The 15131-nt window shown below is 41.9% G+C and overlaps 2 protein-coding genes across 3 annotated transcripts in view; one reads left to right on the top strand and one right to left on the bottom strand.

The window, feature by feature from the left end:
* Nucleotides 1–3301: 3301 nt before the first annotated feature.
* On the bottom strand, nucleotides 3302–7356 carry LOC118390488 (ubiquitin-conjugating enzyme E2 D2). The gene is made up of 7 exons (XM_035781096.2): nucleotides 7089–7356; nucleotides 5880–5943; nucleotides 5554–5585; nucleotides 5383–5460; nucleotides 5081–5186; nucleotides 4791–4884; nucleotides 3302–4701 (listed from the first exon to the last, which is right to left on the bottom strand). Exons 1-7 carry the CDS (start codon nucleotides 7110–7112, stop codon nucleotides 4656–4658), a joined length of 444 nt encoding a protein of 147 aa, XP_035636989.1. The 5' UTR covers nucleotides 7113–7356; the 3' UTR covers nucleotides 3302–4655.
* A 1852-nt stretch (nucleotides 7357–9208) lies between these two features.
* Nucleotides 9209–15131, top strand: part of ppp3ca (protein phosphatase 3, catalytic subunit, alpha isozyme) — a 58790-nt gene continuing 52867 nt past the window's right edge. Inside the window, exon 1 of one of the 2 annotated variants that reach the window (XM_035781095.2) lies at nucleotides 9209–9537. In XM_035781095.2, coding sequence (XP_035636988.1) covers nucleotides 9483–9537 — 55 coding nt within the window. In that variant the 5' untranslated portion in view covers nucleotides 9209–9482. The remainder of the gene's footprint in view (nucleotides 9538–15131) is intronic. The other variant, XM_035781094.2, reaches the window with a different exon arrangement.

Below are 15131 nucleotides of genomic sequence, written 5' to 3'. Positions count from 1 at the left end.
CGATCGAGCCGTGCGGTTGCGAGCTGGAAAATAACGCGGCAGCTTGAGAGAGGGAGAGAGAGGGAGGGGTGTTCCAACACTGGCAGTAGTCAGCCAACCTCCCGCACACAAAAACACCCTCTCACTTGGACATACACATATACACACACAGTGTAAACCTTAATCTGTCACCAAACGCAGCCTTCCGGTCACTATTACGCAGAGCAATTTCATGCGTAATGAGTAATGCATTAATGTGTACTTGTGTTCACATCCTCAAAAATAAAAAATAAATAATGTTAGTAAACACTAATTGTAATTGACATGTCCATGACACGACCTATTAAAATTACCAACTTTATCATCAATGTTTAAGCATCGCATAATCTGCAAAAAAATGGGCACGTTTGGGCACTTAAGAGCTATCCATTGAAGCACCAAACATTTACTTAATTACTGGGTTTGAAACCAAAGTTGAATTATTATTACGCTCAATTCACACCTCACGTTCTGTGGAGGAATCACTAATGTGACAGGTAAGCATGGATGGCCACCTGTGAATCTTTTGGTTTGGGTCTCTTGTGATTACTTATCTCCTTGTTTGTTTAACTCATCATGTCATTTGTTGTAATTTAGCCAAGCCAAACGTTTATATTCTCTCCATGTCAGTAGAATATAGGCTATAGGTTGGTGTTGCTAGACTACCTGTAGGGCCAAAATGTACCATTAATCTATTAAATTAATAGTGCTGTTCCGCCATTTGGTTTATTATCATTCGAAAATTATTATTAGCATGTTTACCTGTAGGCTTCTGTGTTTACTGAGTGTGGCCGTGGGATAACAAGCAAGGGTTCCGTTCAAGGTAAGTGCACAATGGTCGCATCTATTCCCCCAAGACGCACTGCCGTGCATAAATTGGACACGCATTTCTCCGTAATCCCTGGAGTGTCTAGTTTGGCTCTGGCAATATGCCGGGTCTCACCCTATCTCATATTAAGAAGACGTCAATCCCCTCGTCATCCCTTGCGCCTTTGGAAATCACTTTCATGCCGACCATCAGCCATACCAACTCTAAGCTCCGAGGCATGTGCATAGTGGAGTAGGGTGTGCACGAAATTTGAGGAACGGCGCGTATGCACTGCAAGGGGTCAATATTTACCACGTTACCAAAATATGGGTTATAACACTTATAACTGAACTGTTGTAATTGGTCACATGGGCCTATTCATTTCAAATTGATTAAAAGCACGCAGACATGAGTCCCTCACTTTGATTTGACATATAGTGCAGAGGAGCGCCTGTGCATCCTTGTTATTTTAAAATGTCCAGACTGACCACATTTTTCCTGTCCGCTCTAGGCTTGTCTACATTCCTGATCTGGACCCTCAGAAGTCAATCTCTCTCACACACACACACACACACACACACACACACACACACACACACACACACACACACACACACACACACACACACACACACACACACACATAGGTTAGGCATCATAGTTTCCGAAATTGTATTTTTTTCCACTGGTATGGGGTGTGTCAGAGAGAGTGTTACATCGAGAGAGCAATGGGTGAGAGAGTGGCCATGGGTAGGAGGCAGCAGCAAGCTGTGACACAGGAGACGTTCTTGTGGGAGCGCTGAGCCCTGGGGCTGCAGCCACACTCAGCTCTTTGTTGTTTTCTCTCTGTGCAAAGCGAGGCAGAGTACTTTCCTGAGCCGGCCGGGGGATTAGTGTTACACGGCCTCTTTCTCCAGCTGCACACATGACCAGCGCCACAGGAGAGACTCTAAAGGAAGCCTAGAAGAGGAGTGAGGGGTGAGAGGAAGGGAGAGAGAGAGAGAGATGAACATCCGGTTTCTCAGACACTGAGTACTGTTGCAAGACATGCACGTTCTCCAAACATCACAGTGCAGCTCCCCTTTCTCACTCCCACACACCCTTATGAGAAGACAGTACCTCACCTCCCTGTGCAGCTGTCTTCCCCACCGTACACTTCCTGTTTTAGTCCAGAGGCTCATCCCATTCATCTGGCTGGCCTCCCTCCACTCATCAGTCCCCTCAGTATTGCCAAATTCAAGGACACACAAAATGTGGAAGGGTATTGGGCCCTGCCTCAAGCCCCTGCAGTTTATGAAAGAACCATAGTTTTGTTGGTGATATGGGTTCTCTGTGTGGGTAAATGTCCTCACCACAAGGTATATGACTCAAATATGCAGTAGAGTAGACTATAGTAGACTTTACCTGCGCCTCATCGCTCCAAGCTGCAGTGGGCTTGCTGGCAGTCAACACTGGCGCGATTTCAAGGATTTGTTGTTCAGACCGCAAGCAATCACATGTTCATTCTCTGCACTCAGAATGTGATAGTCCGCAAACTACCCTTGGGATCCACGGAAAATGGACATAGTCAATATATAGATTTAACATATGTTTACGGTATCTAATGGCATTTAACTAAGACATCTCATCCACCTCTTAATTGACTACAGCCACTGTAAATGCCAGTGGCTAGCTGATTGTGGCCCTCAAATGAACGGCATAAGCCGTTAAGCCTACATTATGAAAAATCGAATCGATTAGAGCCAAACCCAATGATAGACCGCCATCTAGTGGGAGAATAAAAAAATCTCATTTGTGGCCTGGAAATAAAGACACCTTTAATTTGTATATTGTACATAAGGTCTAACCCCTCCTAAAAACATACTATAATTGAGCATCATGGTAAGGCAGGTGAATTGGTGTAAGTATATTATGCGGCTCTTGGCCCACCTTTGTCCTTAAAATTCAGGACAGTGTTGTACAGTAAGTCTCACAAATCAGACAGTTGTGTGTGAAATATTCCATACAACTTTTGGAGCAGCGTAGCAGAGAAACATAAGACTGGAATTCGGGTCTATAGTGTAGTTGCAGGTTCTGTAACTTTGCTTCAAATAATGTAATAACTAATTCATTGAATGGGCTGGCAGTAATAAGAACAGCCAGGTCCTACGTCTTAATATAGTTACCTGTAAAAGGGACAACATGGTGGTATGAATCAGTTGGAATAAGAGGAAGACTAAATGTTTCACAGTTGTATAAAAAAAAAATAGGTATATTACATAGATTTCATTGTTGCTATCAAAACACCTGCAAAAGTCTCCCACATCAATAGGACACATGCAAGACTCGCCTAGCTAAATAAAAAAGGTTAAAAAATATATATATATTAAAACAAACCGTACAAGACATTCCTCTTTTCAAATTGACAAAGCCTTCAGGTAAAATTGTAAAAGCACATATTTGATAAAGGATATTAAATAAAACAGTGACACCCACAACTTTAATAATCATGTTTATTACACAGTTTAATTAAGACAAGCTCCATGAGCTCCTGGGTAATTAAATATACAGAAGTTTGTCCGTCTGGAACTCAAGTCCTTGAGTCCAGGGTTCTGAGATCCAGCCAATGAGTCATTGGCGCTAAGTCAACAATGGCTGCTCAAATATACAAAGTGAGAAGACAGAATAATGAGTTCACTTTTTTTTTAAAAATGAAAATAACTGAAAATACACCCCAATCAGATTGTTTCCTTCAACTTAGCCCACATGATGGGTAGACAGTTCAACTCTCATCATATTTGTCTAGTGCTACTGTTGCTTAAAACATTTTTAGAGCTTGTCTTGTGAAGTTGCCTTCAAACATGATTTATTACTCATGTCAAATCTTTGTCCTTTCAGGCTAGATCAAATGAACGATGAAGCTGGATTAATACCATTCCAGTCACAAACTACTTGTACCACCCAACTTATCTGCCTAACATTGGCCGTTTTCAAATCAGACCTACACCAAAAAAAGAAAGATTTGCCACCATTGAGAGAAAAATTATATAATGAAGGCTCAAAGGTCGATCTAAAAAGGGTACTATTTTTTTTTCTTTAGCAAAAACAACAAGGAGTATATCATTTGACTAAGTTGAGGGTAAACAGTCATTTGGAAGTTATATTCAGATACTTCTATCAATAGATCGCCGTCTCATTATTCTATTGTTTCACTTCATACAGTGCGGATGGGTCCACGGGTACTTAACTATCATCTTAATGACAGTGATTAATATTGTGGTGGGGCTGAGGCGGGATCCTGGGCATACCGTAGCCAAACAGAAAAAGTCCCCTAGAGGTTTCCAGAACCATAGTGACAGCTTGAAAGTCATTTCTTATCATAGCCAAAAACACTCTCCAAGTCCCATCTCTCCCCACCCTTACCATCATGTTACAGGATAGCTGGAAGCACAGAGGGAAAAAAAGAAGAAAAAAGTCTAAAAAATACAAATAAAAAATAAAAATCCCTCAATCTTGGGAAAGCAAACCTTGGGTTCATAAAAAAAATTATAAGGAACGCTTCTTGGAATCAAATAAGAGTGGTCCTACATGGATGCCGGTGGACATAGTGGCAGAAACAGACAGTGGGGTAATACAATATGCAATCTGAAATATGTACAACACCGCAGCTGGACAGGTTTTGAAGGGGGTGAGGCAGGAGAATGGAGGTCAAGTGCGTAGGGAGAGGGAGGGTGTGGCTCAAAGAAATCACTCCAATGGAAACCAACAAGACTTTTACCCTCTTTTTCGTTCAAAGCTCCCCAAGCCTTCGAATATAAAAAGGCAGATTATCTGCTGTTATGCCTTGCGACTACATTGCATATTTCTGTGTCCATTCCCGGGCTATTCTGTTGTATCTGGAATGACAGCAGGATACAAATCACTTTCCTTGTAGCACACAGGCTATACAAAAATGTGTTGAATGTTGAAAATGTGTAAGGCCTACTTTTCCCTGTCGGTCTTGTAGATGCGGGCGATCTCAGGAACTAGTGGGTCGTCTGGGTTTGGGTCACAGAGAAGTGAGCAGATGGACAGGAGGACTGTAGGACGACCAACAACAAGAGTCACCACAGTTCTGACAATCAACGTAAATCTCGGACCTCTTCCTGAGCATAATTCGGGACATACTTACCAGAATCTGTTGTGAAAACTCAAACCATACTGGTTCAAGCCAACCGGAACAAATTATCTAGACCCACATACAAACATAAACCAAGAGCACCATTTTGGACTTACCTTTGGAGATGGTGAGTGCTGGCGACCACTGCGACCTCAGGATGTCCAAGCAGATGCTGCCATTGCTGTTGATGTTTGGGTGGTAGATTCTTGTGGTGAATGCAACCTATAGAGAGGACATGCTTTTTTTCCCCCTGTATCTTGCAAATGTATTACATTTACACCATCTCCTTTACCGCAATGACGAGATGTCGCATGCACTGAAAACAAACAGTCATGCATGACGGAATTTTACGATCAATGTAGATCTAGCTCATAGCTACGTTAAAAGTCTGCCCACAAGTTCCAGGATACGTCCTTACCTTTGGTGGTTTGAAGGGATAGTCAGTGGGGAAGTGAATGGTCAAGAAGAACACGCCGCCCTGATACGGACTGTCATTCTGCAGAAAGGAAAATTGGTGGTTACTATATGTCCCAGAATAAAGGCTGTGAACCCCTAAACTTTAAAGAGCAGAACAGGGGGGTATACTTACAGGTCCCATTATTGTAGCTTGCCAGTGAAACACTAGGTAAGAGAGGAGAAAACTGTTTAAATACACTATGAGCACCATTACAAGTAAATAGTGTTTCAATTAGATTTCCGTGCCAATATACAAATGACAACTAGTGTCATTGATGAATACCAGCATCAATCTTTATTGGCTCCCATCTATAGGCTACATTTCATCACCTGTTTTCTTGGGAGTCAAATACTTTGTTCTGTGATTAAGATATGAACCGTCATGAATATTGATTGAAATAGGTGGTGAAAGTGGTTTGCGGGTGGTGGTGTTGTGAGATAGAGGTTGAGGTGACTTACTGTCATCTCCCACTGGTCCTGCGGAACACTGTGCTGGAGGGTCACGAGCCAAATCATTTAACTCCTAGGAGGAAAAAATAAAAAATAAATAAATAAATAGAGTTCTGATTTCTTCCAAAAAAGTATAATACTTCCATGAACAATGCCTGTATTGTATGAGTAATTCAGTAAAACTGCATACAATGTCTCCAATGCTAAATGTGGGCTGGTATGTAGTAGGCTAGGCTCAGATTTGTTGCCAGAAGATAAAGACCTATCAAAATGTAACTAATTTCAAGGACTACAAACAACATTGTGGTCAGACCTGTCCTGTACGGGTTAGCGGGATTCATGTTTACTACTGAACATCGTTTCCGCCACAACTGAAAGTAAGTCAGTTAAATGTCCTCAATGAAACAGAAATAGTACTGGATTTAGAATAGCATGGAGGGATAAATATTTTCCTTTCAAAGTCTAACATTCTGTCAACTTCAATCGTTTTCATTAATCAGCCAGTGTCAGATGAAAGCAACAGAGCAACTTCATTTTGATACTGAAGACAATGCTGGTAAAACAATTGTATAGCTAGTTACAGTAGCTAACTGGTTTGTTCAAGTCAAATTGCTGAAGTAACTACTGGCATTAGACAGGTCAGGACCATGGTAGTTATGCCAAACGTGATTTTTGTTGGGGCGTAAACGACACCAGCAGCTGATGTTCATTTGTTTACTACAAGGAAGTAACGTTAGTAGGTAGTACTAGCTAGTGAGGAATTTCCCGAAAAACGTTAGCTAGCTAGTTACATTTGGCAAGATATGATTAAAGCTAGTTAGCTATTACTAACTAGCTACCACCGCCAGTATGTTAACTACCTAATAAGCTAATGGTAGCTTGCCAATCAAATTAGCTAACTAGCTAGTAGCCAATAACTCATAATTAACGTTAGTTACCTTGTTAGCTAGCATAGCGCACTGTTATCGATGTCATCTGCCGCTAAACTGTGCTAGCTAACTGCCTAGTAGCCAGCTAGCTAACGCTAGTTTTCAAAACCAAATTAATCTGATCACAAGTTAGCCACTGACCAGGCGGCAGGTGAGGAAAGCGGTCTAAATGTGGGCTAGCAAGCCGTTTTGCTTTAGTAGCCTAGCTCGTAATTGTGCCAAAAAGCGAAGGCCAAAAAGGGGGCTAGCTATTAGCTAGGACGGAAGCAAGATAACGTTACTTCCTTACCTTGTGAATTCTTTTCAGGGCCATTGTTGTGTTCGTGCCGCTGTCAATGTACTGGTCGGTTTACTTCTGCGAAACAACGATTATTGCCTCTCCACCCAGATTTTACCCCCCGGAGTTCAAAATGTGTTTTTAAATGGCTGTCTTTACAGTACAATGCGGCGACTGACTATCGGAGTAGCCTAGCGAAACTGAAATACAGTGCGCTTCACCCGGCTCCTCCTAGCAGCTGTGGGAAGTGGGCACCGCATCACTTCTCGGTAGACTGTGACGCAATCGTCTGCTTGCGACACGCTACATCCGCTGGAAACGGTGGGACAGGTTAGAGCTATGCAACTGACATCATTTCTGAGTCTTTAGGCTACACAACTCCACTGGTTCCTCCCATATGACTCCATGATTTTATTCATTTGTGCTATATTTTCTAATGATTAGCTAGATGTATAAATAGGATAGCCCACTTGTATCCGTAATTAGGCCTAACAGGGTCATGGTCAACTTTATATGCATATGTAATAACTGTGGAACCATATGTGCAAGGGATGGACCTGCAACCTCATAGCTGTCAAAAAGAAAAAGCACTACAGAGATTGTTTCACTGTTTTCAGAGTTGTATTTTGTTCATGTAAAATGCCTAAGGTTACATCATAGAACATTTGGCCAAGCACATACATTTCTACAGTCATCACAAAGTCCTCGCCCGTCATGCCTACAACATTCAGATGAAGAGAAGACCCACCAATCCGCGACTTCTATTGTAGCCATAGGCCTACATGGGAATGAGCCGTGGTGGAAAAAGTACCCAATAGTCATACTTGAGTAAAAGTAAAGATACCTTAATAGAAATGTACTCAAGTAAATGTTAGTCACCCAGTAAAATACTACCTTTGTAAAAGTATTTGGTTTGAAATATACTTAACTATCAAAAGTTAAAGTATAAGTATACCTTCTACGTAAGTACTTTACACCACTGGGAATGAGTCCAAGCCACGTCATCAATGAGGTGAGGTCATTGATGAGCTTACGTCATCAAACTTTGTTTCACTAGATTGATTCTTATGAGTTGCAAATTGTAGAAATTACTAGAACAAAAATAAAATGTCATGGCCAATATGGCCACATTATAGGCTGCACTGTATGTCTACCACCGGTCTATAATGTAAATTGTAAATGCTATTGTAAAGCGTATCTCCAATATACAGGTAGGTCTCTATAGGCTGCTAAAAAGATAGTTGAGATAAATAAAAAATAGTCTTCCTAGTGCTTGTGACACCACAGCACAGTGTGTTGTTGAGGTGGCAAAACAAGTTGTCTGTCTTTTGTAACTTACATTTTAGAATCCGCAGTGAATCGAGCCTACGGGAAGATGCCCTACCTGCGCCCAAACATTCAGCACTACGGACAGCGCTGCGATGAGCGCGGTCTGACTGGTCGCTGGTTTCAGAACCAAGGAGACTGAACAGCGCCGCGCTCTGGCAGTTCATATAATGAGGATATTCATTCAAAGCACCTGTTATGGACCTGTGGCTGCAGGAAAACCTTCTGCTGTTAAGATTTCCACTTTCCTCTAATAGGCCTACTGATCCAAGATTATTTGGCATCCAGACACATTTGGTCTGAGAGGCAGAACAGTTTGCGCAACCACATGCCATGGTTATGTGAACACTTCCAGGAAATGTTCTATGTTGATTGGTTAGGTATTCAATGTGTTCTTGTCACACACACACACACACACACACACACACATTTTGGGCTTGTCATCTCCTCTATGGATGCCACTTGTTCTCCCATAGGTCTCTCTGAATATTTGAAAATGTTGGAGAAATAACATCTCACACACAAAAAAAAACAATGGCACAATGTTTTACCCCAGGAACCTTCACTGATACAACCATACTAAATACAGTAGGCGACAGACCTATGCGTCTCAGGGCACATCCCCACCCCTTTCAGCAAGTGCATAGAATACAAAAACATGGCGCGTGCGTGTTTTTGGGAATCCCCGGCTTTGCCTCCACCTGATGGCAGCATCAGGCAGCCCCGTGAAACATTTGCGTAGGAGTTCCCCTCAACGCCATGTCGGGGTGGTGCAGCGCGCAGTGAGGATCTCCTGAGCAGAGCTCTCTCTCTCCCACTCTGTCTCTCTGCCACCCCCTCCTAATTCGTTCCCTCCATCCTCCGCCACACGACAGCTTAGCACAGCACCCTCCTCAGCAGCATCCACCCTAACTGGGTAGCAGTAGTCATCCCCAGCGCAGGCAGTGATACACTGAGGGACGTATCCAAGTGATGCCACTGCACCAACCAAATCTCGCAACCGCGAAAACACACCGAGAATAAACAGTCACTTCCGCAAGGAGGACTAAAAACGAGTTTGCCTCAAGAGCGCAACTGCCCATGAAGATGTCTAACGTTGACATGGTCTTAAACGCCACGGATCGGGTAGTAAAAAGTGAGTGCATTTTCTTTGTTTTTTGTATTATTTTATAGGCTATTAAGAGCTATACGCTATTAATTGTGTGGCGTTTAAGATCTCGTTTAGGGTTGGGTATTGCGTCATGTGGATGTCTGATGTGCTATATAAATTATTGTATTTTGCTCGGGACCTGTGATGTTGATAAACAGTGAAAGGCAGTGACTGTATTTATAGCTATAGCCTACAGACTCTGTGTGTGTGTGGGGGGGGGGGATACTCTTCCTAATCGTGTCACGGCAATATGTTTTGCACTGTCCCAATGTGATTGTATTTAGTCATGGACAGGCAGAATAATATACTAAATGAGGCCGTGTTGCCGTGGAGGTCTTTGCGGTTGAGGCAGTGATGCAGCATGATTTCGCTGGCACTGTGATAGAGGGCGCTTGGTGAATACGTGGATCTACGTACTCACTGGGGGGATGGGGAGGGTTGCAATCTATATTGGAATTGTATGTGGCAGTTTTCACTGTCGATGAGTAAAACATATAGGTTATCTTTGCTTGGATCTTGAGTTTGAAAGTACGCACTCGTTTCGATTAGGCCTATAATTCACGTTTCTTTGGCACGTGTGCCAATAACGTCTATGCTTCTATGATGTAGGATATTAATATGTATATCATAGAAAATATAACATAATGTAGACCTGTAGCCTTTTCTTTCAATAGCCCTATTGTCTCTGCAATATCATTTTCTGGCGTCAAAAGTGCTGTCGTCTGCAATGATGTATAGGGGCTATGCTACAAGTAAAATAGTGTCGACTGAGCTTCAATAATAAGTCACTGTCTTTCCCGTCTCGTTCATGTTAAATGGCTTTTTATTATAAATGTGCCATCCCGTGGGATATATGACAGTTTTAGTCATTTTACGGTGGTGCGTCAGGGTTCCTCCTTGGGGTTGCCGCTTTCCAATATTGGAATAGTTTATTTCTGACGCATTTTATTTACAAATCGAGTCTCAATTGCACACCCAACCCCATGGCACTTGTCTGCAAGCGCAGACGAGGTTTAATCTAATGTAAACCCGCGTTCGGTGCTGCAGCTATCCAGGCCCGGACAGCAGCATTGTGATATATTGAATATGCATTGTTTAGAATAAAAATATTTTCGCACTTGATTGAAAATAGGGCTATACATCTACTCTTCGGTTTATCGTAATGTAAGGGTGGGAACCTTATGTGGTCCGTGTTTCATAGGGGACTCTAATCTCTTGCAGAACATGTGAAAAGTATCAAATCAAGACGATCACTGCCTGCTAGACCCACCAAGCCCCTGACACCTGTCACATACAGGTCGCGTGCCCCTGCTCAGAAGTTGCATGTATCAACCAATGTCTGGGTGTCACGTCATCGACTGTTCTGCCAGTCACCAGATTGCTATAATATGTGGTTAGTTTATAAGTAAAATAACTATCCAGGCATTGTAAAATCTGGCATACACTAATCTGTTGTGGAAGATTCTGTTTGTAAACCAAGATAATCTGTTTGGATTTAATGGGATGCTAGGATTAGGAACAGCACTAGTTCCCGTGTTTTGCTTGTCTTCACTGGTTATTTGGACAAATCACGATTTCGAAGGTGTTACAGGCTGACTACACCGCTCGCGTTGCAAAATAAATGTAGAAAGCGTCTGTGTTGCCAAGGTCAAAAATAGAAGTCTGTTCTATTTGTGGCACCAACGAGTGTCTGTGTTGCCAAGGTCTAAAATAGAAGTCAGTTCTATTTGTGAAGCAGATCGGGCTGCAAGTCCTGCCTCTACCATCTTCTCATTGGTTTATAGAAGCAGGTACCCACGTGCCATCTCCTCATTGGTTATACCCACGTGGGTGATTGAAAGACGAACGAGGTCAGTGGCGGTAATGCACCTAATTTCTGAAAGTTGCCAATCGCAATATAAAGTCAAGAGAAGAAAAAGCCTGGAAGGAAGAGAGATGACTAGACATGATTCGGTTGACCGTTTTATGTGTGGATTAATGGGCGGGTGGAGAGGACCTTGTGCATTTCAAGTGAAATAACTCAATGTTTATATCCCAGGACAAATTAACAACAGCAAACTAGCTCAATGGGACAAATAAGCTAGCAAGTGCAAGCTAACTAGCTAAATTGCCATAAATGTTTAATGCCTTTTGACCTGTCCCCAAATTAATATAATTGGTTCAGAGTTTTGATATTTTTGATATTTTAACCTGCATGTCGTGATCGCATTTGGTGTGGGGGACAAAATACATTTATGCACGATGGAGCACGCGCGCAGCCGGTTTGCATTCCGTGTTAGCATCTTTCGAATTTGGGAAGGGGGGGTGGCGCATAACTTGCAAAGAGAGAAGGTGGAGCTCCTCATTCTAACATTTCTTTATCTCTTCTCTTAACATGTATGGGCCAAGAACTTCTTTTTTGAAAGGGGTGGATCAGCTTAATATTGCGGACCCCGTATGTTTCACATTGGTTATCTTGTTATTAGTCCCACCCTTCAGCTCCATTCAACCCCTCCCATCTCTCTCTCAACCCCATCCATTTTGGATTTCTATTTGCCATATATATTTCAACTGTGCTGTGATGATTAACAAAAGTACTGAACCTTTCTATTTTCATAGCTTCTACAGATTGTAAATTAAAAAATAAACATTTTTGCTAAAATAATAATTATTTTATTGATTGACTGAATATGGCTTTTCAAACCATCCAGAATTGCTATCTGCAGCATTAGTTCTAGAAAAATGTTGCAATTCTTCAGCCATTCCTGGACCTGTGACCAAAAACGAGCTACATATGGACAATAAATTATCTAATGACTCTGCCTCCTCACAGCAAAATCTTCAGAGCTGGGAAGAATGTATCCCCCATACATATAACATTCTATTGGTTGCAAGAATTTTGTATAGTAATTTAAATAGAAAAATGTGAAGTTTTGAATCCGGCGTTGTTTTGCATATCAATTCATAAACATGTGCCATGGAATGGATACATCGAAAATCTCTTCCCAAATATTTAGCAATTTAAATGGCACAGCTGTCCGTTTTTTGGTCCTTAAATGAAATTGGTATATGTGTTTATTTATCACACTTTTCTTTAACCATTTATGTTCTTTAATACAGGGCCGACATACAAGTTCCTTACTTTTATTTACATTTACATTTAAGTCATTTAGCAGACGCTCTTATCCAGAGCGACTTACAAATTGGTGCATTCACCTTATGACATCCAGTGGAACAGCCACTTTACAATAGTGCATCTAAATCTTTTAAGGGGGGTGAGAAGGATTACTTTATCCTATCCTAGGTATTCCTTAAAGAGGTGGAGTTTCAGGTGTCTCCGGAAGGTGGTGATTGACTCCGCTGTCCTGGCGTCGTGAGGGAGTGTGTTCCACCATTGGGGAGCCAGAGCAGCGAACAGTTTTGACTGGGCTGAGCGGGCTGAGCGGGAACTGTACTTCCTCAGTGGTAGGGAGGCGAGCAGGCCAGAGGTGGATGAACGCAGTGCCCTTGTTTGGGTGTAGGGCCTGATCAGAGCCTGGAGGTACTGAGGTGCCGTTCCCCTCACAGCTCCGTATCTTGTAGCGGATGCGAGCTTCAACTGGAAGCCAGTGGAGAGAGCGGAGGAGCGGGGTGACGTGAGAGAACTTGGGAAGGTTGAACACCAGACGGGCTGCGGCGTTCTGGATGAGTTGTAGGGGTTTAATGGCACAGGCAGGGAGCCCAGCCAACAGCGAGTTGCAGTAATCCAGACGGGAGATGACAAGTGCCTGGATTAGGACCTGCGCCGCTTCCTGTGTGAGGCAGGGTCGTACTCTGCGGATGTTGTAGAGCATGAACCTACAGGAACGGGCCACCGCCTTGATGTTAGTTGAGAACGACAGGGTGTTGTCCAGGATCACGCCAAGGTTCTTAGCGCTCTGGGAGGAGGACACAATGGAGTTATCAACCATGATGGCGAGATCATGGAACGGGCAGTCCTTCCCGGGAGGAAGAGCAGCTCCGTCTTGCCGAGGTTCAGCTAGGTGGTGATCCGTCATCCACACTGATATGTCTGCCAGACATGCAGAGATGCGATTTTCAGAAGGGGGAAAGGAGAAGATTAATTGTGTGTCGTCTGCATAGCAATGATAGGAGAGACCATGTGAGGTTATGACAGAGCCAAGTGACTTGGTGTATAGCGAGAATAGGAGAGGGCCTAGAACAGAGCCCTGGGGGACACCAGTGGTGAGAGCGCGTGGTGAGGAGACAGATTCTCGCCACGCCACCTGGTAGGTATTTTATCCCCTTCTACTTGCCTCTTCCATTTTTGTGGTAATGCTGCAATTAGTTGGTTGTAATTTTGGGTAGAGCAGATATTTCCATATGTCTGTGTTAGCTGCATGTGTGACATAACTACACCAGTCCTATTTATGATATCATTCACTAAAATTATACCTTTTAAAATACTTTAAAAAAATCAATTAGTATATGTGAGTTTAACCACAATATTTGTTGTATTATTTGTTCTGTCTTTTCAGGTGGATCAAACTGAAATTGTAACCAACTTTCTAAGGCTTGTTTAAAAAATAACAATATTTTGGAGATTATTTCCTTTTCAAACAACCGAAAGTGAGCAGGTGTAATCTGAAATAAAGGGAAAAAAGCCATTCTTGAACATAGGATGAGACATTCCTACCAATTTACTAGAGAACCAGTTTGGATTTAAGCATAACTTTTGTATGACTGATGCCTTTAGTGAGTGGTCTAATGCTTTGATATTTAATCATTTCTGCCCTACGGATTCATATTCGTTATGTAAATAGGCCTTTTACATTTAGTTTGGCTTGCCATTCCATATAATATGGAATATTTTTTGTTCATATCATTTAAATAGCAGGTCACTAGGTGTAGGCAAAACTATAAGCAAATAGGTCAACTGTGATGTGACTAAAGAGTTAATCAGGGTGATTTTTCCTCAAATAGACAGGTATTTTCCTTTCCATTATAGCAAGATCTTATCTATTTTGCTAACTTTCTATAAACATTTATTGGAGTGAGATCATTTCTTTCTTTTGGGATTTGTATACCGAGTATGTCCACATCTCCGTCAGACCATTTCATTGGTAACCTACACAGTAATGTAAAATGTGAATTTTTTAGTGATCCAATACGTAATACCATAATTTGGTTTTATTCCAGAGACGATAGCAAAAGTATCTAGATCCTCTAAAAGGCCGTGGAGAGATTCTAATTGTGGTTTTAAAAGTAAAGACGAAACAGCGTACAATGAGACCTTCGTTTTTAAGCCACGGATTTCTAATCCCTTAATATTATTGTTGGATCTAATTTTAACAGCTAACATTTCGATGGCAATAATAAATAGATATGCCGATAGTGGACCACCTTGTTTTACTCCTCTAGATAGTATAACACTTTGAGATGTAGCCATTATTTACACCTAGGGTTACTATACATAACTTTAACCCATTTTATAAGAGATTCCCCGAAATGTATATATATTAATTTATATAAAATTGATATATAAACTCCAGTCGTATTTTTCAAAAGCCTTTTCAAAATCAGCTATGAAAACCAGGCCTGTTGTCCCATATATTTCATAG

This window comes from Oncorhynchus keta, chromosome 11 (genome assembly GCF_023373465.1).
Source record: "Oncorhynchus keta strain PuntledgeMale-10-30-2019 chromosome 11, Oket_V2, whole genome shotgun sequence".
NCBI lineage: Eukaryota > Metazoa > Chordata > Actinopteri > Salmoniformes > Salmonidae > Oncorhynchus > Oncorhynchus keta.
The sequence above is the reverse complement of the archived record's forward strand: the minus strand, read 5'-3'. Positions and strand labels throughout refer to the sequence as shown.